Source organism: Anopheles arabiensis, chromosome 2, assembly GCF_016920715.1.
Source record: "Anopheles arabiensis isolate DONGOLA chromosome 2, AaraD3, whole genome shotgun sequence".
In the NCBI taxonomy this organism is placed as follows: domain Eukaryota; kingdom Metazoa; phylum Arthropoda; class Insecta; order Diptera; family Culicidae; genus Anopheles; species Anopheles arabiensis.
The window spans coordinates 102,040,070-102,060,450 of record NC_053517.1 but is presented as its reverse complement, the minus strand read 5'-3'; the positions used below and the strand labels follow the sequence as shown (position 1 = coordinate 102,060,450).

The 20,381-nt window shown below is 48.4% G+C and overlaps 2 protein-coding genes across 10 annotated transcripts in view; both read left to right on the top strand.

Annotated features, from left to right (window-relative positions):
• LOC120898536 (NAD(+) hydrolase sarm1) overlaps positions 1–12,841 on the top strand; it is a 38,029-nt gene extending 25,188 nt beyond the window's left edge. For 6 of the 9 annotated variants that reach the window (XM_040304515.1, XM_040304516.1, XM_040304517.1 and 3 more), the window contains 6 exons: positions 2,196–2,542; positions 2,616–3,060; positions 8,800–8,891; positions 8,963–10,934; positions 10,999–11,165; positions 12,637–12,841. In XM_040304515.1, the coding sequence (XP_040160449.1) occupies positions 2,196–2,542; positions 2,616–3,060; positions 8,800–8,891; positions 8,963–10,934; positions 10,999–11,165; positions 12,637–12,811 (3,198 nt within the window). In that variant the 3' untranslated portion in view covers positions 12,812–12,841. Of the gene's footprint in view, positions 1–227; positions 847–2,195; positions 2,543–2,615; positions 3,061–8,799; positions 8,892–8,962; positions 10,935–10,998; positions 11,166–11,647; positions 12,072–12,636 lie in introns of those variants that run through there. The other 3 variants (XR_005738671.1, XR_005738672.1, XM_040304522.1) reach the window with 3 other exon arrangements.
• A 197-nt stretch (positions 12,842–13,038) lies between these two features.
• Positions 13,039–15,240, top strand: LOC120898537. Its single transcript, XM_040304523.1, has one exon. It carries the CDS (start codon positions 13,070–13,072, stop codon positions 13,964–13,966), a length of 897 nt encoding a protein of 298 aa, XP_040160457.1. The 5' UTR covers positions 13,039–13,069; the 3' UTR covers positions 13,967–15,240.
• Positions 15,241–20,381: the final 5,141 nt, after the last annotated feature.

The window sequence follows — 20,381 nt, the reverse complement described above, 5'->3', positions numbered from 1 at the left end:
CACAACCATACCTTACGAATCGGATACGATTTGAGAATGTTTTGGTAACGGTTACCGGGCGTCGTACCGCGTGAAACGTTGACAGTGTGCGAAATCGCGGTTGCGGTGTGCAAATAAAGATACATTCAACCACCCCTCCCTCTCTCTCTCTGCACGAACACGACAACATCGACGAACGCTTTTTGAAACCGGCACGAGTGGGTTCGCGACACAACGCGCGCACCGTGTGCGCTCTCTGCAGTACCGCCAGAACGAACGAACGATCAGCACGAACTTGTCGCAGACGAGCGATCGAGCGAAAAGTAACAGACCGAAGAAAACAAAAAAAAACGAAACGAACCGGATTTCGAACTTCTAAACCAATAATCAGCAGTCGCAGCATCTTACCCCGGTGCTGTTTGCAGCGAACAAGCGAACGAGAAGCGTTTGAAAGAGTGGGAGAAGTTCAAACTCCAACACCCTCATAACGCAAATAAGCAACAAAAAAAAGGAACTACGAAAAGTGACAATTTCGAACGCAAAACTATTAAACAAACACGGAAACTAAAACGATCGAAACCATCACTTGCCTCGCGAGAAACGAGATCCATTTGGTGCAAGTTTTGGAACAAGTGAAGTGAGCAAACCGAGTGCGACAGAACAGCCACAGAAAGTGAAGCTTCTTGTAGGTGAAGGTGCTGCTGTTAGTGGGCTTGTGTGTTGTACATCGGGGCAGAGAGTAAATAAGTGCCTTTCTCGGCACAGCGTATTCCCCACTGCCTGCTGTGAACCCGTGAGCGTCCGTCCATTTACAGCTGTGTGACAACGTCATCGCGAAAAATCAACACTATCTAACGGTGCTGTGTGGTGGGTGATCGTGTGTTTTGGGGATTGCCAGTGGCCTCATCGTCGGTCTTACTCTGCGCCAGTACTACTGAGAAAGCTAGTAGAAGTTAAAAATAATTTCCCAACCCAACTGTCTTCTTCGGGTTTTGTGCTCTTTGGACCAAAACGGTGTGCAAACGGTGGAAGAGGATAATGGGGAGCAATGGTGGTGGTGGTGGTGTTGGTCGTTGGTGAAGATCGTTAATAATATTTCTAAGCATTTGCCATCTTTTGTGTGCCGGGTGGTGGGTGGGCGAATGGGTGGGTGGTTGGTGTTGAGCAGGCAAAGAGGGTGCAATTTTGGAACAATGCCCAAGTAGAAGTTAGTTCCGAGAAATCGCCAAGGCTATCACAACGTGGTGTGCCTGTGTGCGCTTCCGATGATGGTTAATCGTAAATGGGTTGTGAAATCGTGTGGCACGGTTGAATTCCCTCTTTGGACATTACTATTCCAAACGCATTAATGCTTAATTATGATCTCCAATTGGTTTGCTACGTGTCGCAAGATCGAGATCGATTTAGCTCATGCACACAAACACACCTGAAACGTGCTAACGACGATCGCACATGTGTTTGAAAAAAAAGGGAACGTGATCTTTAAAGACGTGCTTATTGGGTTAAATTACTTACAAAACGTGATCGTTCGCAGTTCATGCCCCCTACCAAAAACCAGACCAATGTGTCAACAGTAACAAGCGTTGCCGAGTGAATCCAACTCCCTCCATTCACACTTGTTATCTTGAGCGTCTTTTTCAATAGATCCTCGACTGCACTCGATTGCATTCCCGAAGCACCTCCCAAGCGCTTCAATGGTACATGGTACAGACATAGCTTGTAATTGTTTTATTGCTGATAAGAGCACCGCGCTGAGGTGTTACAGTCACCCACGCCCACCGCTACGGTGACAAGGGATGTAAACAAAAGTACAACTTCCGGTGGACATTACTCATCGCTGGTCGTTAAAATTAGCACCGTTTGCAAACCGGTGCCGTCGTCTCCCTGCCATTCACTTGGGTAGTGTCAGCAGTTGACACGGCTTGTCTGATAGTGGAGTCACCCAGAATTCCAGTAGGGCGTGCTGCTGTGCTCACTCATTCATTATGAGTGCGCGATACTATCAATTAGTGATGATGATAATAATAGCCCCACACCTCCACTGTTATCGCTTTTCACACGCGTTGAAGAGAAGGAGATTTTGATTTGCATTACAACCTGTCCTGTACATACGAATCAAGCAACCGCTGATAGTAGATTATTTGTGGAGTGATTTGTTTATGGCACACGGACTTATTAATTAATTCCTTTCGTCCTGTTTCTCCTGCTACCTACAGTTACTCAACAGCAGGAGCAGCAGTAGCAGCAAAAGCTCCAAGCTGTCGTCGTCCACCTCCAGCACCACGACGAAGCATGTGGAGAAGAGTTCCTCCTCCACGCAGCGTATGTCGTCCCTAACGTCGTCCTCCTCCTCCAGCAGCACAACGTCGGCGGCCGCCGTCAAGCAGGGCCTGGGCGAGATGCAAAACTCCATCGCCGAGATGAAGAACATGATGGGTCATAGCACCAGCAGCAGCAGCACGTCCCAGAATCTATCAACCACGACGTCGACCTCGTCCATTAAATCTTCCGCCCTTTCGAACCATCGCAAGATGTCGTCCAAAATCAACGATATCAAGTCAAGGTAACGAATCTACTCTCTTCAGTAGAAGAGTAACTAAATCCTAAGCTAATTCATTCACTTTCCCCACTTACAGGCTCCGCTCCTCGATGGACAGCCTCGACGATCCTCAGGGAGCCGATCCGCTGGTAACGTTTCCCGACTCCGAAACCGATGACGATCACCTCTCCGGCATGGCCTCGTCACTGAAGCCGCTCGGTGCGAATGGTGGGGGCAGCGGCGGCATCCTCGTCCCGAACGGTACCAATCACCACCACCATCAGGCACTGATGAACGGGTGCGCCGCCGCCGGCACGACCGTCGATACGGTCAAGTTCGAGCAGAAGAAAATGACGTCCGAGTCGAAGACGAAGGTAACGACGGACGGGTTCAGCAGCGAGCAGGCCACTATCAACTCGGCCGAATCGAAGAAGCTGCAGGCGGGCGACCTGCAGTACCAGGAGCAGGCCGCCCTCGCCGCCACGAGCAGCCGGATGGAGGTGGACGGTGTAACTGCGGAGGAGAAGGGTGCAATACTGAAGGTAGGTGCACGGGAGCTACTACCACATCAAGCGAAACATGATAGCGTCCGGCCACAACGGGAACACATCAACGGGGCCGTGATTTATGACCGCGCGCGCGCGGTACTTAGTCGGTCAGTTGCGATAATCAAGGTTCCTCGAAGGAGAGAGTTGCTTCCTGGCCCGGGGTGAATCAGCACACTTGCCAAGATGTGCTCTTATTGCGCTTTGCCGCGTATTTGTGTGATACCCGATGAGTCATCAGCCTTTTTTGTTGCATCGATCCTTCTCTAATGAAGCGAAACTGCGAACGAAGGTCGTTTTTAGTACAATTTTAGTACAGAAGCTCTTTGGCACGCTTGCTCTTCGCTTTTGGCCGATGCAGGTGATTAGTGTGTCGGGTAGGTCATTTTCTGTTCGGCTGCACATACTGATTTGTTGTGACCAACTACACAGGCTTGTCAATGTCAACCAGACGGCAAATCAATCCAGGACATGCGCATTTCCCTGTTCGCGAGGCTCCGTTTGCTTGCCAACGTTCACGTTGGGCGCGTTTGTACGAGCGATTAGTAGTGTTCGGGTGCCCTTTGCAGAAGGATGTAGTGTATGCACAGCGATAGTTAATCCTTCAATCCAGCGCAAGGACACGAGTTCGTAGACCTTTTGCCGCTTTGTGTGAGTGTGTGTGCATGTCATTTTTCAGCGTGACAGTGCAGCGACAGTGAAGGAATGTGAGCTGTGTCGGTCTGTGTTGTTGCGCCTTATCTCACTCTCTCTCGCCTCCCGTCACGGCTGGCATAGTGTGCTTAGGGATGTTTGTGGCACGTTACGTAATTCGCATCGGTTTGCTAAACCCATCTAAAGCGCATTGGTGCAACGGGGGGAAAAACAACCGCCGGGGTAGTGTGCTAATCAGTCGGCCGTACTGGGCGACGGTGGGCGTATTGAACCATCGCACTAGCATCACGGTACGTACACACAACAAACAAGTGTTTGTCCCGTTTCTTCGACTAGTTGAGACTAGTTGCATATTCGTTTCTGTATCGATTTTCCAAGCGACCTGACGGCTGCGGTTGTTTCCCTGCCACGGCTGGCTGGTTCGTGCCGGAATGTATGCACGGGGTTCCGTGTTTTCCCACCACTCATCAATAAAGGGGGTATGGTTTTCGTGTGTTTTCGTGTGCGCGCTTTTGGGGTTGAAGTGAATTTTACTTTGGCAAACCAACATGCCACGTGTGACCTTCATGGAGTAGCGTGTCCGAAACGCGTCATAAAGAAATATGAGTTTAGTACTGTCAACTACTTCGTCCGTTCGTTCTGCGGGAGTTAGTGTGAAGTCTCTCTCAAGGGAGAGGGTGGGAACGTTTTGTTTTGTGATATTGAAGCTGGTTAGAGGCGGGACTGAGCTGGTTGAGTCCTTTGTGACATTCAAGAGGGTTAACAGAAGTGAATAACAGACCAAAATGGTAAATTGAAAGGACACAAAGGTCGTACCAGTGCACATGTCCTTAACAAGGGGAATATACACACGGTATTTGGCATTAGACAAGAAGCTAATCCGTATGGAAGTGAAACATATTGAAGTGTAAGTTTATTGAACGTTCAACGTTCATTCAAGGAACGTTCTGAAAACTCGTTTCTACAAATTGTTTTGGAAATAGTTTAAATGTTGTTAATCTTGCCAAAAAGTTGTAAGAAGTCTGCTTTAATACATACCTTGTCTTGTGTTCTAGTCGATTTGGCTTACAGCTTCGTTTGCGGGAAGAACACCCTCAGTGCCGTTTCGCGCATTAAACCGAGCTACGTGCCAAACTCGTCGCTGTTCCGATGATTGACAGGGAACAATCCTTGGTTTTCTATACCAGCGAAGAGGCGTCTGTTGCATCTAATAACTCCAATTTGGCATCCAAATATTGAGCAGGATTTTCCTAAATGTTTGAAACGATGATAAATTAGAGAACTTTGTATTCAATGAGGTTTTGGGCATCATGTTGCACATAAAACTGACCAAATCCTTAACAAACCCTCTACAAACAGTTGTGCTTCTCAGGTAAATGAGAATGTCTAGACATGTATGTAAATGTAACTCGATATTATTAAACCGTATACAAACATTTGGTTATACTGTGTGAATTCTTGGTGACAAGTTAACGTTTTGATGTGTAATTTTGTTATATTTGTGGAACTTTTGCATGAGATCTTAACCATATTTTCTTCACTAGCTGTGAAACTCATAAAACTTGAGTTTTAAGAACATACTGACTGTAACTCTTTCCCCCCTTCTAACTTATGGAGGAACGCTTCCCGTTTCAGTTCCTACTGCTGGAACACGTACGGACAATACTTCGCACAACTTCTTGAAAGTTATTTATGTGTCCAGTAAGCAAACCAACCAGAGTCAGCTCCAGACCAACCATTCGTCGTTATATCTTGCGTGTATTCTCGAGCACGCATCAAACCCCATTGCAATCTGCGCCCTCTGCTTCCCTCATTCCCCCCCCATCCCCCCCCCCCTCCTCACAACCACAATGATGCATGATCGTCCACGGACCGGCTTTTGATCGTACCGGCGCGTGACGTACGTCGGGGCATGGTCCAAACACCAAAGCGCGCATTTATGATCGCGGATCGATTAAAAACGAGCGTGCGCACCCTCCAAAACCACGCAGCGGTTGATGATCGTCCGATATTTCTAACCCGCTCCGCCTGGCAACGCCTGATTTATGTCACAGACGTCAATCGACAGTTCTGCCGGGGGTGGGAATAAGGGGTGTGAAAAAAGGGCAGATAAACCTAATAAAATGCTGCCCTCCCCTGTGCACTGCAAACCACCGGCCAGTGTTTACAACAGGAAAAACCCGCACACGAACGGCATTTGGCGTCGTTGCGCGAATTTAGTTTTTCGCGGAAAATCCACACACAAACGTTGTGCGTGTTTGCGTGAACGGACCGTGGGGATCAAATTTTCCCTGTGTGTATGCGCTCGTGCGCTCTTTTGAATGGTAACAGTGGTGGTAGAGCGCCGTTAGCACGCGCGCCCGGCCCTTGCTCAATCTGTTCCTGCGCCTTCCTAATTCAGCGCGATCATCCGACGCGACCAGTCGTCAGTCGACGAGCGGACAAACGACCGAACGATCCACGGCGACGAGCGCGCGCGTGCTGTGGCCCTCACTCGGCGAGCAGTTCTCGAAACGAAACGAACGGGCGTAACGACGCAAGCAGAGAGCAATACGGCAAAGCAGAGAAACGAAACGAAACGAACCAACCTTTTTTTTTCGCGTAAAGTTCTGGTGCGTTCCTGGCCCGCCACGGAGACTTCGATCGATTGGATTGGTAGTTCCAATCGGTGTGTGATTCCAATATCGACATTTTAGTGAGCACGGGAGAGGATAGTTTCTTTCTTTTATGAATGAAATTTCAACCCTCCCAAACCGCACAGCAGAGTGAGACCCTTAGTGTATTCGCAATAGTGTGTGTGCGTGTGCGCGCGCGTGTTGTGTAACACTCTTAGCCTCGTTAGTGCATGCGAACCTGCGAAATCTGCGATCGAAAACGAGCGAACGAACGATCGATCAATTAAGTAATCGAACAAACTAACACAAACCACTGCCGCCGGCACAATGTGCAACCAGGCACCGTGGCCCGTCCGGAAGGGTATCTTCCGTTCGACCGGCCAGTCTGACTTTGTGCCGAACCGGACGCCCAGCCCGATCGTGGAGTTCCCACTGTCACCGCCGCCGCCGAGCCAGCCGGGGTCTTCGGCTTCCCCGCTGGGGCCGAACATGGCCAGCAATCAGGGAAGCAGCAGCAACAGCAGCAAATCCGGCAGTCCGGTCCATTCGCACCGGAACGGCATTCAGCTGAACGTGGCCGGCCCGCACTGCAGCAGCCCGCGCGTCACGATCGTCGAAAGTCCGCTCGGCAGTCCGGCCGGTAGCGTGCGGACGACGTTCGAAATTCCGATCGAAAGCGTTGCCCAGGTGAGACCATGTCCGTGTCGCCGCCCTTGGTACGTTCAGGATGAGGTGAGCGATGGAGCGGGAGGTGAGAAGTACGTCCCGCGTACGTCCTTGACCGTCGGTAAACAATGGGCGAGTTTCGGAAATAGAAAATCCCGAAATGGATGTGGACGCGCGTCCACAAATAGAACATTTTATACTACTTGCCATTATTAACCGCGGTCTCGGCGTGGCGTAAAATGGAGCGCCTCCCCCCGGTTCCATTGCCGGGTGTTGTCGGGTGTGGGTAAGGGGGCGGCTGGTAATAGAACAACGCGTGTGCGTGCGTGTGTGTGTGTTTTAGTTTCACTTTGCCCGCCAACATCACCATCCACCACCGGTAACAGTATTAGCACCCGCGCACCTATGCAAATGTCTGAAACGCGCGCGCGTCTGTGTACTAAAAATAGTGCCACATGAACAAAGTAAACGAACGGAGTAAAGGCAAAAAACACCACCAACGACCTACCTTTAGGTATTGACGTGGTGATGGTGGTGGTGTTGCTGTCTGTCTGTGTGGTTCTGTCCGCACTGAAAAAGAATTCTACCACCAAAAAACCTAACAAATGCACCAACAACGCATTTCAGTTTCTCGTTTGAAACAGCTTTGAACAACGTGTCGTACTTTGCTCCAACGAAAAATTCCAACCATCCCGCAACTCGTAAAAAAAGCCGCTATGACGTTAGTCGTTTTTGGGTTGTGGGGGCTGTTTTGAGAAATGTTTACACACACACACACACACACTGGCAGCTCTATTGAAGATATGACTTTGTTGGATGTTGGAGATGCGATCGAGATGCGATCGTGAGTTGTGTGATCTGGGGAATTTGCCGGTATGAGGAGCTTTAGTTATGGGGGTTTTAGGCACCTGTTGGATTGAATTTATCTTGATGTGGATTCAGGCTGTCTTCAGGCGGACCTGAAAAGCTTTGACAGTAACCAGAACCTATCAAAGGGTTTACACAGTGATTGGAGCGTATCGCATTCTGAAGTCTATATCCCAGGATATACAGCGCAGTACATTCCGAAGATATCAGTAGCAATGGGAATCTCCTCTGTATGCGAATATTGTGTTTTTAGACCAACAATGGAAATGATCTATCAGTACCCTTAACTCTCATTCTTCAGTTCTGAGTATCACACACTAAAGGATGACTACCTCAACGTTAGTTTGTTCACAGTAGTGTCTGATAATTCAACGACGTTATCTGTCAAATTGAACACTACATATGCTGTAATGTTAAATGTACAACCAGTCTAATTAAAGGCCCTCAAATGTGTTGAATGTCCGCGTGTTATCGCTACTGGAAATCAACGAAGCGCGGGATTTCAAGTACTATCGGCACTTCCTGAAACACAACTCTTCCACCACGTCACGTGTAACGCAGTAGCAATTTTCCTAGCCAGTTTTATCTAGTTGTGAATAGAGTGGATTTTGGTGCACAATCAATTTGTACCGAGCAGCATACTAACGATGTTTTGATTCTCTGCTGAATGATTACGATATATATAAGGGGGATAGCTATATCAGAACGTGTGAGCGGTGAGTAAGGTACTTTAGAACGCAGTGTTGTGTGGGCGCCACGCCACCATTAGCGACGCAAAAAGCTTACCAGTACTTTACTGATACGAGCAGGTCGAGCACTCTCTCTGCTCTTTTTGCTCTCTACTCTTTCTCGGTTCGAGCTACATTCATATAGATAAGCTTATCTGATTGTAACGTTCTTTCACAACGTGTATTCTCTGCTTACTCTTCAACAGGAAGCCCGGTCGTTAAAAATGGGAGACTTTCAGCAGGCAGAGGCAAACAACATTGCAGCTCACAGTCGGAAAGTACACAGTGACCACTTTAGGTAACGGTTGTGTTTCACTCCCCCCGTTGGGCTTTTATACTAAATTCTTTCCATTTTCTACCCCTTTGCAGTGCGGAAAACAAAGCAATCTCGCAGGCCCAGCAAAAGCAGACAGTGTCCGCGAGCGGCATCTTCAACCAGGAAAAGCACGTCTCCTCCACGACCCAGTCCACCTTTACGATGTCGAACACGAGCACGATCAGCTCGTCCTCGCAGATGAGCACACTGTCGTCCTCGTCGTCGGCCGCCCTCGGCGACGACTTCCCCTCGTTCGAGGACTTTGAGCGGTTGGGAAACACGCCCGAGGAGATCGACAGCACGATCATGAAGTACTCGAAGCATCTGGCCAACTATGTGCAGAATCTGCAGCAGACGGAGCAGCTGAAGAAGGCACCGACGCTGCTAAATCACATGAACGAGATCATTCGGCGGGCGTGGGCTGTCCCAACGCACGGTCACGAGCTCGGTGCCAGTCTGTGCGATACGCTGCGCAATACGGGCGGGTTGGACATACTGATGCGCAACTGTGTGGATAACGATTCGGAGGTGCAGTTCTCGTCCGCCCGGTTGCTGGAGCAGTGCCTGACGACCGAAAACCGAACGCACGTGGTGAAGAACGGGCTGGACAAGGTGGTGAATGTGGCGTGCGTCTGTACGCGCAACAATGCGACGGATCATTCGCGCGTCGGCACCGGCATACTGGAGCATCTGTTCAAGCACAGCGAGGACACGTGCTCGAACGTGATCCGGCTCGGCGGGTTGGATGCGGTGCTGTTCGAGTGTCGCAAGAACGATGTGGAAACGCTGCGACACTGTGCCGGTGCGTTGGCCAACCTGTCGCTGTACGGTGGGTCGGAGAATCAGGAAGCGATGATCAATCGGAAGGTGCCGTCGTGGCTGTTCCCGCTCGCGTTCCACAACGACGAAAACATCAAGTACTACGCCTGTCTGGCGATCGTGGTGCTGGTCGCAAACAAGGAAATTGAGGCGGAGGTGATCAAATCCGGCACGCTCAATCTCGTGGAGCCGTTCGTGACGACGCACAACCCGTCGGAGTTTGCGAAATCGAATCTGGCGCACGCCCACGGGCAGAGCAAGCACTGGCTGCAGCGGCTGGTACCGGTGCTGAGCTCGAAGCGCGAGGAGGCGCGCAATCTGGCCGCGTTCCATTTCTGCATGGAGGCGGGCATCAAGAAGGAGCAGGGTAACACGAACATCTTCAAGGAGATTGGTGCGATCGAGCCGCTGATCCGGGTGGCCAGCTCGCCGAACGCGATCGCCTCCAAGTTTGCGGCGCAAGCGTTGCGGCTGATCGGGGAGGAGGTGCCGCACAAGCTGTCCCAGCAAGTGCCGCTCTGGTCGACGGAGGACGTGCGCGAGTGGGTGAAGCAGATCGGGTTCGGCGAGTACGAGCAGAGCTTCTACGACTCGAAGGTGGACGGGGATCTGCTGCTGCAGATGCAGGACCACAACCTGTGCGACGACATCGGGATGAAGAACGGCATTCTGAGGATACGGTTTCTGCGCGAGCTGCAGAATCTGAAGAAGATGGCGGACTACAGTTCGCGCGACACGGACGGGCTGCACGCGTTCCTGAGCCGCATCGGGCCGGAGTACACGATCTACACGTACACGATGCTGAATGCGGGCGTGGACATTGAGTCGCTGCGGACGCTGGACGAGGATCAGCTGACGGCGACGTGCGGCATTACCAATGCGATCCATCGGTCGCGGATTCTGCAGGTGATTAAGCTGAACGAGTCGATCCCATCGTTCCGGTCGGAGCAGAGCGCGGAGAAGAATCTGGACGTGTTTGTGAGCTACCGGCGCAGCAATGGGTCGCAGCTGGCGAGCCTGCTGAAGGTGCACCTGGAGCTGCGCGGATTTTCGGTGTTCATCGACGTGGAGCGGCTGGAGGCGGGCAAGTTTGATAACAATCTGCTGCAGAGCATTCGGCATGCGCGCCACTTTCTGCTGGTGCTGACACCGGATGCGCTGAACCGGTGCATCGATGATGTCGATTGCAAGGATTGGGTACATCGGGTGAGTGCTGGAAGAATCTGCTTATCACGTGATCTCAGTACTAATGACCCGTGTTATCTTTTAGGAAATTGTCGCCGCACTCAACTCCGAATGTAACATCATTCCCATCATCGACAACTTCCAGTGGCCCGAGCCGGAAAAGCTGCCGGAAGATATGCGCGGCGTCTGTCACTTTAACGGCATACGCTGGATCCACGACTATCAGGACGCCTGTGTGGACAAAGTGGAAAGGTGAGGGGACGGCTAATGGGGCGTACCGGCACTGCATGCCTCCTATGTGTGCACACGCTAGTCTTTAGTACAGCACAAGAAGCTAGTATGTTGAGGGCTCTTTTGTTCTATATGTTTGTTGGTAGTTCCTGTTGGAAAGTTCGTCCCACGTCCCTTAACTCCATGCACGCACCACGTTATTAGGAAGTTTTGTTATTTGTGTTCTGTTCCTTCTCCTCCCCCCCCCCTCTCCACACTACTGCGCACATATCACTTTGCACACCCTCCGCACCTCGATTGGTTGACTAAAACTGTTGCATGCTTTAAATTTCCGTCCATTTTTCCGTTCTGCTAACCCTTCATTCAGTCCCTGTGGTCCTTGTCCTGCTGGTAGATTGCAATTAATAGTAGGATTTGTACACTCCAGTGTTTCTCCCTACACCAGCCATGTGTATCTCTTCTCATTTCGGCGTCATTCCGTTGTTTCTTCCCTGTTTCTGCAGGTACCTTAGAAATTCCATTAACCATAACAAACGCTCAAACTCTACGCATAAAGCTAGCTAAAAAGCCTTCCCGCAGCAAGAGACAGAGAGAGTGTGTGCGTGTATAGTGTGCGAATGTGCGTGATAATGATGATAGGCGAGAATGAAAAATATGTGCTTTGCGAGACTGATCGAGACCCGAAACGCGGAACGCCATAACCTGCGCCTGCCTGCCTGTCTTTTGGAGTGCTGCTGTTTGTTTTTGCTTGCTCGCACACGTGTATGACTCATGTGGATGTGTACTGCCTGCCGACGCCTAAACGCCCAAATTTGATCTCAGCTAATTAAGCAACTCAGCACAAACAGGAACGGGAAGAGGCTCTCTACAATACCGGCCAGCTCTCATCGGTGTGCTTTTTTTCTGCTCAACGGTGGCGGTGTGATAGTAGGACATGTTGCGTGTGTGTGTGTGCGTGCGTGTGGGTAAAGGGTGGACATATCTGTTAAGCTTGTTTTGTTTGTGGTCTTCTGGGGATTCTGGGAGTGGCGATGTGTCCTAACTTAATGTGTTGGAGTGCCTGTTGCGTGTGCTAAAAACAAAGGGGGGGAATCCGTGTTTGGGGCGGAGGTGAATGTGCATGGAATGGTGTGGAACACTGGGGGGCCGCGGACCCAGTTGCAAAAGGATAGCATACACACACACGCATAGATACACAAAGGCACACAGAGACAACCGTAAGGAATCAACTCGACACGAGGTGAGCCTGCTCTGGCATGTACTTCAGTTTTGTTTTGTTCATTAACAACTTCATTCGTGGTGAGGTGTTTTGTACCTCACTCCCAACACAGAGTCTTTGCCAAGACTTTTGGAGTTTTATTACACCCATTCTTAACCTTTTTTGTTATTTGAATTCATCTCTTAATTTACTTTTGTTGGTTTAAGTTTCATTTTAAACTTCCCCCATAAACGAACTCGCTTTATACTAATCGAACGCTTGGTGGTTTTGCAGGTTCATGCGAGCGGAAATGAATGGTCGCGGAGGATGCGGACTGCTGGACCATGGCAGCCGGCTGCTCAGCCGCCAGCCGGGCGATGCGACGCCCACGTCCGCCATCTACCAGCGCATGCACAGCAACGATTCCGGCAAGAGCAGCGACAAGGAGAACAGCCGTAACCTCGAATGACTAGATGCCCCTTCGGTTGCCCACCATCCGGGGCCGGGTGCGGTGGGCGGCGGTTCCACCGGCTCGCTGAACGGCCCCGGTACGTCTGCACCCGCCCCGACCGCCCCGCACCATCCGCCGCGGTCGTATTCCTCGCAACTGGCGCAGCTCTACCGCAAATCGGCCAGCCCGGCCCGCCAAGGCCCTACCGGGGGCAGTGCGGGGGCACGCGGTGCCGCCCGGTACGCCACCAAACCGGCCCGCGGAGTGCCCGGTGGGATGAATTCGCTTCCCCGCCCGCTGCACCACACAGCGCGACCGTCCACTGCCGAGCTGCGGCGCAGTTCGGCGGCCGGGTTGAACGTGGTGTCCCAGCGGCCACCGTTGCCGCCGAAGATTGAGCTGCGCAGCCACAGCTACGATGGGCTGCTGGACGATACGGCTCGGTTGCAGCGTGGCAAGGCCGGGAGCCGGGAGGGTGCGGGGGTGAAGAAAGCAACCGAAGGGAATGATGAGGATCGAGTGGATGGACATCGGGAGACGCCGATCGCCGAGGACCAGCAGGATCAGGAGGAACCGATTAAAGTGGCGTCCCAGATCAGGAAGCTGTTTGCGGAGCCGGCCAGTGGAGGAGGAGGAGGAGGAGGAGGAGTGGGCAGCTCGGCCGGGTCGGAATCGTCGTCGATCAAGAGCAAAAACCGGCGCTCGCGCAGTATGGACGATCTGTTCGACGACGAGCAAGCGGCCGGGACGGATTGTAACTTTCTCGACAGCACGCAAAGCATGGAGACGCTGCTGGAGCCGGTGTCTCCGGATAAACAGCCCGATACACCGCCGCCCGTCGCCTGTTCGATGGGTGGAAACATCTGCCTAAACCGACGATTTGTACCGCCGGAGGAGGAACAGGCAGTGGCACCGGAGCTGTCCCGCCCAACATCACAGGAGCAGCTGTGCGAGAAGGAAACGATCACGGTGGACAGTACGCCCCGGTTTCAGGGCGGTCCGCCGGGTCCCTCGCAGAGGGACGACGATGGGACGCCGGAACTGCCGGACGAGGAGGACGTCCAGTCGACGCACTCCTCCGTCACGTCGTCCGCATCGGGCGGGCCGAAGAAGGCGCCCAAACCGCTGATCAATCGCTACGTCAAGAAGGTGAAATCTTTCATGAAGATGTAACCGAGCTCGTCGCACTCGAATAAGTAGTTGTTAAGGAGGGTGGTAGAAGGAGGTGGTGCTGCTGCACGGCAGGCAAAGCCAGGCCATTCTTTTGTGATCCTTTTTGCGAACCGAACGTGTGTCACATGGGCACAGCAAAAACAAGGAAAAAAAACCCCGACGAGAAAACAAAACCCGATACAACCGCACTGCGCCCGATGGTTCCGCGATTCTCCACTTACGTTACGGTTGCGTGTGTTACACGTTACTTTTTGCTTTTAAATAGAATTTGACTATGCGATGGCAGGGATGGGTGGCGTTAGTGTTAGGCCGTAGGAGTTTTTGTTTTTAATATTTAAAACGAAAGTTAGTTTTTCCCTTTTTTCCCCCTTTTTATCCCTTTTTAAACAAACTCGCTCGACAATCATCGCATGCACGATGGCGATGAGATAGTTTGGGGAGGAGAGTTTTACAAACCGTTCCATTAAGCTAGCAAGGATAAGAAGACACTACAAGAAGCATACACAGAAAACATATTTACCCCTTAGCGCGTAATACCACTGTCCTTGGATCGATGTATTTTTTGTCGTGCTAATTTAATATTACCAATCGTACCACAACAATTGCTGCTATTACTACTTCTTTTACTACATCTACTACTACTACTACTACTACTACTACTTACATCATTGTGATTAGTTTCGCGCATACCGTCCGCTGTTGTTTGCGTGCGGGAATGCTGGAACGTTGTAAAATATATTATTTTAGACATATAATGGTGAGGGTGCGTAGGAGGGAGGAGAAGAGTACCTCTCCTTCCGCCGCTGTGGCCCTCCGGTACCGTCAAAGTATCTAGCTAGGCGATAGAACCCGGTACGGTAGTAGTATTTACCGATTGGATGTTAATAATTCTTTTCCAAGTATGTAAATATGCGCTAACTCTTTCTCTCTCTCTCTTTCTCAATCACTTTCGCATACGCAATGCCGCAATGTCGTTTGATGCTACTTCTTTGCGCGATTGTGCGCGCAAACCCCTAAGCAATGGATACATTTGACCGTGTGGGACCGTGTGTATGTTGCTGTTGTATCATGTAAACCGTTTAAACCTCTTACAAGCTGTAGCTCTAGAGCAGTGCAGGGCTGTGGTGGAATTTGAATAGTAGAGGGCGAAGGCGCGACCATGCGTCCATACTAAGAAGAAAAAAAAAACAAAGTGCTTTAAAAACTGTGAAACCTCGGTGTAACCTTGAGATGATTTAGGGAGAAAAAGAACACACACAACAATAACTAAAAAATACATAAGATACACACGCAAACAATTGTATGTTTTTAATGATATGAATAAAGCAAAAACCACACTCACAGCTAAGATGCTAAGATGGGGTGCGCGTTTTTTAGAACAGCGTACGAGAATGATGAGAAAGTGTACGGCTAGAATGTGTTTTTAAGGTAAAAAGATGCAAGGTCTCATCCATCAAGTACGTAACCCTTCTCCCCTGGTGTAACACACTGTAAAGGCCGGGCTACATTGATTGTACTCGCAAGTGTAATTTTGATTTTCACTAGCGCATCTGGCAGCAGCTGGTGGAAGCTTTTTTTAGTCGTCGGGGGAATGGTCGTGTTGGATCTCAAAAATTAGTTAGATTTTTCACCATTTTTGATGCGAAAACTGCTGAAATACTTGCACAACATATTTATCTATCAATTACAAAGCTTTTCCAGTCCAGTTAAAGTAAAAAAAAGGAAAAATAACGTATTTTCTGAAGTGGCTCTAAATTGTTTGGCAAAATGCTTCGGTCAGCCGCCGAGAAGATGCGCTAGTGAAAATCGAAATTACACTTGCGAGTACGATCAATGTAGCCCGGCCTTAACGTTGGAAGTAAGCCGCTCTCAAATATGGTTTGAAATGAAACAAGATAAAATTATATCATATTTTCCATAAAAGCCGGGGTACATAAAGACCGCACTCACTAGTGTAATTCGATTTTCACTAACGCATCTGGCGGCGGCTGACCGAAGCATTTGCCAAACAATTTGGATCTGCTTCAGAAAATATGTTATTTTTCTATGTTTATTATTTACAATGGACTGGAAAAGTTTTGTAATTTATAGACTAATATGTTATGCAAGTATTTTCGCAACCATTTTCGCATAAAAAACGGTGAAAGCACTGCTTAATTTTGAGATCCGACACAACCACTCCCTCGATGGCCAAAAACAAGCTTTCACCAGCCGCCGCCAGACGCGCTAGTGGGAATCGAAATTACACTAGCGAGTACGGACCATGTCCTCCGGCCTTAAGGAAAAGTTGTCCAATACAGCAGTCACATTCCAATAGGATTCTGATAATCAGATTCTACGTTCGTGGTAACGAAATTGCGTCAAGACACCATCCATAAACTACGTAACGCTTATAGGGGGAGGATGTCTCCATCATCGTGCAGGACTTCCAATGATCAAAGGTCAAATAATGGCCGTAACAACCAAACTACGAGCAAGGATAAGTTAGGTTTAATAAGCTAATAAGAGTAAGAGTAAGCTATAAACCTTTTCACACTAGTAAGAATGTGATAAAGGGATGAACACGATCGATTAGAAAGATCGATAGAGCTTCCTCCTGAATTGGATGATCTTCAGTTATAATATTTTGAAATTTAGACTGCGCTAGTATCGTTTCGTTTTGTCGCAGCATCCTTGAAATAGCTGCATATCTTTCCAATTAAAACGAGATTAAATCAACATTAATTCCGATCGTTACAATCTGCTTTGACTTCAGTAAACGATCGAGTACAGCTCCGACTTCCTCTTCTTCTTTTCCATTTAAGCAGCACCACAGCCATGCAGAACAGCAGTTGGCTCTCACGGGGACCCGTAATTATCCAAAACCCGTTTGCTTACATCCACTTACATCTTTCCTACAAAACCCTTCAAAAAATATGAAGCAAATGTGCATTGGATAAACATAAACAATAAACAACAATATCACCAAAACAAACGCCATTCTCCCACCAGCCAGCCAATACTACTTCCTCCTCGCCAGCAAAAGTGCAACGAGTGCAGCAATCCGTCACATTGCCCATGCTAACCCATGCCCAACAGACGCTGACGGTTGCCAGTTTGTGTCCGATACAGTCAGCCACAGCCACACACGAAGCGGAAACAAATCCAACCGAACCAACCAACCAACAAAAATATGTTATAGTAGGCTCTGGAAAGGGTTCATTAACTTTATGGTCCCTCTGGACGATGATCCATAAACATAAACACACACACACAGACAGGGCGCAGCACAAAAATCAAAGTGTGCTTTGCTGTGCAATTTATTGCAGCAGCATTACTGATCTGATGCATTCCTGTGTTCGGTCGATGCATCTCTCCCACGCAGCTTTTGCACTTGATGTTGTTTAATTTGTTTTTGTTTTTAAAGGGTAAATACACACACACTGCACGAAAAAATCCCTCAGATACATGTTTTAGTTTGCACCCCAAATGGCTCGTGCCAATGCAACTTGCTGTGGCTTGTTATTGTTAAGTGTTTATCTCTTGCCAAGTCCAGTCCACTGCCTTGTGTGGCCAAAAAGATAGCCAAACTTCGATAAGAGTAATTCGAGAACTTTGAAAGCTTTGGTTTTTGAGAACGAATCTTCTTTCCCAGGCACTTCTGCTCAGAGACCACGGGGGTATTATGTCCGAAGGCCCTGCATGAGGATGCCTGGTACAGTCAAGCAAAATAAATACGTACAGTCGTTTTATTTTCTCAACAAACTCGCCCTCCCTCCCGGGGCTCAATAAACAATGATTTGTTTTTCCGCGTCCTGTTTAGTGCCTGTCCCATTGAGCAGAAGGGGTATTAGAAAGGGTAAGGTGGGTGGGAGTACAAAAAACACGCACACGACGATTTAGAATAATTTCTACGACCTTGCTTGCCGCACTCTAGCTTGTTGTGTGTGTGACTGTATGTTTTCCCCCAATGAACATGAAACATTATGCAATCGATTGCACGTGAGGAAGGTCAGGGGAATGGTGGGGCTATTTGAGGGTGATTGTTTTGGAGAGGTTGTGTGCAGGTTGTGTTTATGTGTGTTGCCCTTGGGCTGATTTGTTTGGTTGGGAAGAAGAGAGAGAGAGAGAGAGATACTGAGAAAGATCCACACAGGAATAGGTTGGGATAGGTAAGGATTCTAAGTAAGTAAGCGATATGTGTACACTTGGTGGGTTCGTGAGTGCGTCAAACTGATGGGGTATTATTGCGTTGAATAAGGCTTCAAGGAGGAATTTCATGAAGGAATTCATCAAATAAGGCTTACATTAAAAATGCCCTTATCGGTCCTGGAACTGATCCTTAAACCTCACCGGTTTTGAAACTATTTCTGAACGCATATCGACTTGTTGGCCGACCCTGCAACGATTCTGAAACTAATCTTGGGTTCATATCGGTCCTAAAACTGTTCACAACCACATATTACCCATCGAACTGGAACATTTGTATAAATCCAACAAATGCACTGGAAACATTAACAAATACTGATGGAACGGATTGCGGGCCTACAGCGGTCCAGAATCCTGCAAAGTTCCAAATACGATTAAGCTTCTAAATTTGATAAACTTGATCTCAAATTTCAGTGATCCAAGTAGCTAGGAAGTAACAAAACTACCACGGGACGGACCTCGAGAAACCCCCAGCTTTTCAAAATCCTTCACAACTCCCACAGCCTGCTGTGAAAAATTCAGGAAAACTTATTAAAATCGCTAGACTGATTTGCCAATTGTTGCACACTCAAGGGGAACAGTATTTCACCGCAAGGCCAGACAGGGTGAAATATACTGCCAAATGAACTATTTGACAGGTGAAATATCTGTCCGATAACGCATCACAGCAACTAGCTGATGTGCAATGTAAACAAATAACGTGTACAAAAACACAACTAAATTCATTAAATAACTCCAATATCAGATATCTCGTAAATTTTCAGTCAATTCTTCCAATCAGGGAATGTTCTGCTAAAAAAGATGTTCTTTTAAGAGAATTTCGCAGGCGAATGTTGTATCTCCCCTAACCCTTGGACTGCATCTGTCAGATATTTCTCCTGTCAGAATACAGTCAGGATTCATTAGTTGAACGCATTTTAGTTGGCATGCTTTTTAGTTGAACGCTCCATAATTGGCTGATAGTTCAACTAAAAAGCATACGTTTGTATGGAAAAAGCGGTTTTTGAAAAAATCACAAAAATCTCATGGCCTGCCGAGAAAAATTTCAGATTAATTTTTTTGTATGGAAAAACGTTCCAACTAAAAAGCACATATTCAGTAGTTGGAAGGGAATCGAAGCTCAACCAGTGAGTACGGACTGTATTTCACCCTGTCTGGCCGTGCGGTAACAATTATGGTTTTCTGAACATGGTTACTTGAATTATTTCAAGAACATTGCGCAAAATACAACTAAACTAAACTAAAAATTAAATTAAATTAAATTAAATAAAGATACACAGCAATAGAGAAAGAGGACAAAATTTACCCTAGCAACGTATGGAAATAATGGAGTGCGCAATCTAGAGCGTAAGGTGCATTTGAGAGGGTTGGTGCGAATAATGCTCGCAAAACTCGACGATGTGACGACCATTACAATTTCATAGCCAAAAGTAAGCGACTTCAATAAAAAAAGTATAATAATAATTAATCAATTTAAATCAATTGAAACAATATAAAATTATCTCCCAATATGTTTTTTCCATTCTCAAAAGAAACGGAAAGCAAACCAACTTGCAATACTGCTAACTCAAAATTACATACCACGCACCACAAAACTGCACGTTTTAATCACATTTAGCAAGCAATTTTCAAGGGGGCCGGAAACAATAACACACCTTTGGGTGACACAAAAAAAAAACGAAGGAGGAATTAAAACCTGCTCTGCTCATGAGATCTGTGCCGTTAATTTTGTTATCTTTGCACAAACGTTCGCCTTTTAAGCCAGCCAAAATTGATCCCTCCTGCACAGCCACCCCTGACGAGTGAGTGTTATTCTTGGCACCCTCTCGAGCCGGGGCGAAAAAAAAACACACGGAAAAAAAACTGCACTGGACACAACACAACACATTTTGATAAGTCACCTGTTTTGTTCTTCTTTCCTCTCTACACTCCACCACGCTGGATGATGTTTTCTTTCCATAAATGAAGGCTGCTGTGTCAACACTTATGTCACACTCTTGTTGCGAGCAGCAGCAGCAGCAGTAGGGCCCTTTTTTCTGCTTTCTTCTCCGCTTTTGCATGCAGAACAGCACATCCTTTTCCTTGCGTTCGTTGCATCGCCGTCGTTCCACCGTGGGATGTGGTCTGGTACCTGTGTCTCCGTGCCTCCGTGTTGCAAAAAAAAAGGATGCAAATAGGGGGAGGCAAAAAAGGGATACGTGCTTTTGTTTTTATTCCCATCTTCTGA

Excerpts from the sequence above, each read along its gene's own strand:
- LOC120898537 (XM_040304523.1), top strand. The coding sequence starts at position 13,070 with ATGAATTCGCTTCCCCGCCCGCTGCACCACACAGCGCGACCGTCCACT.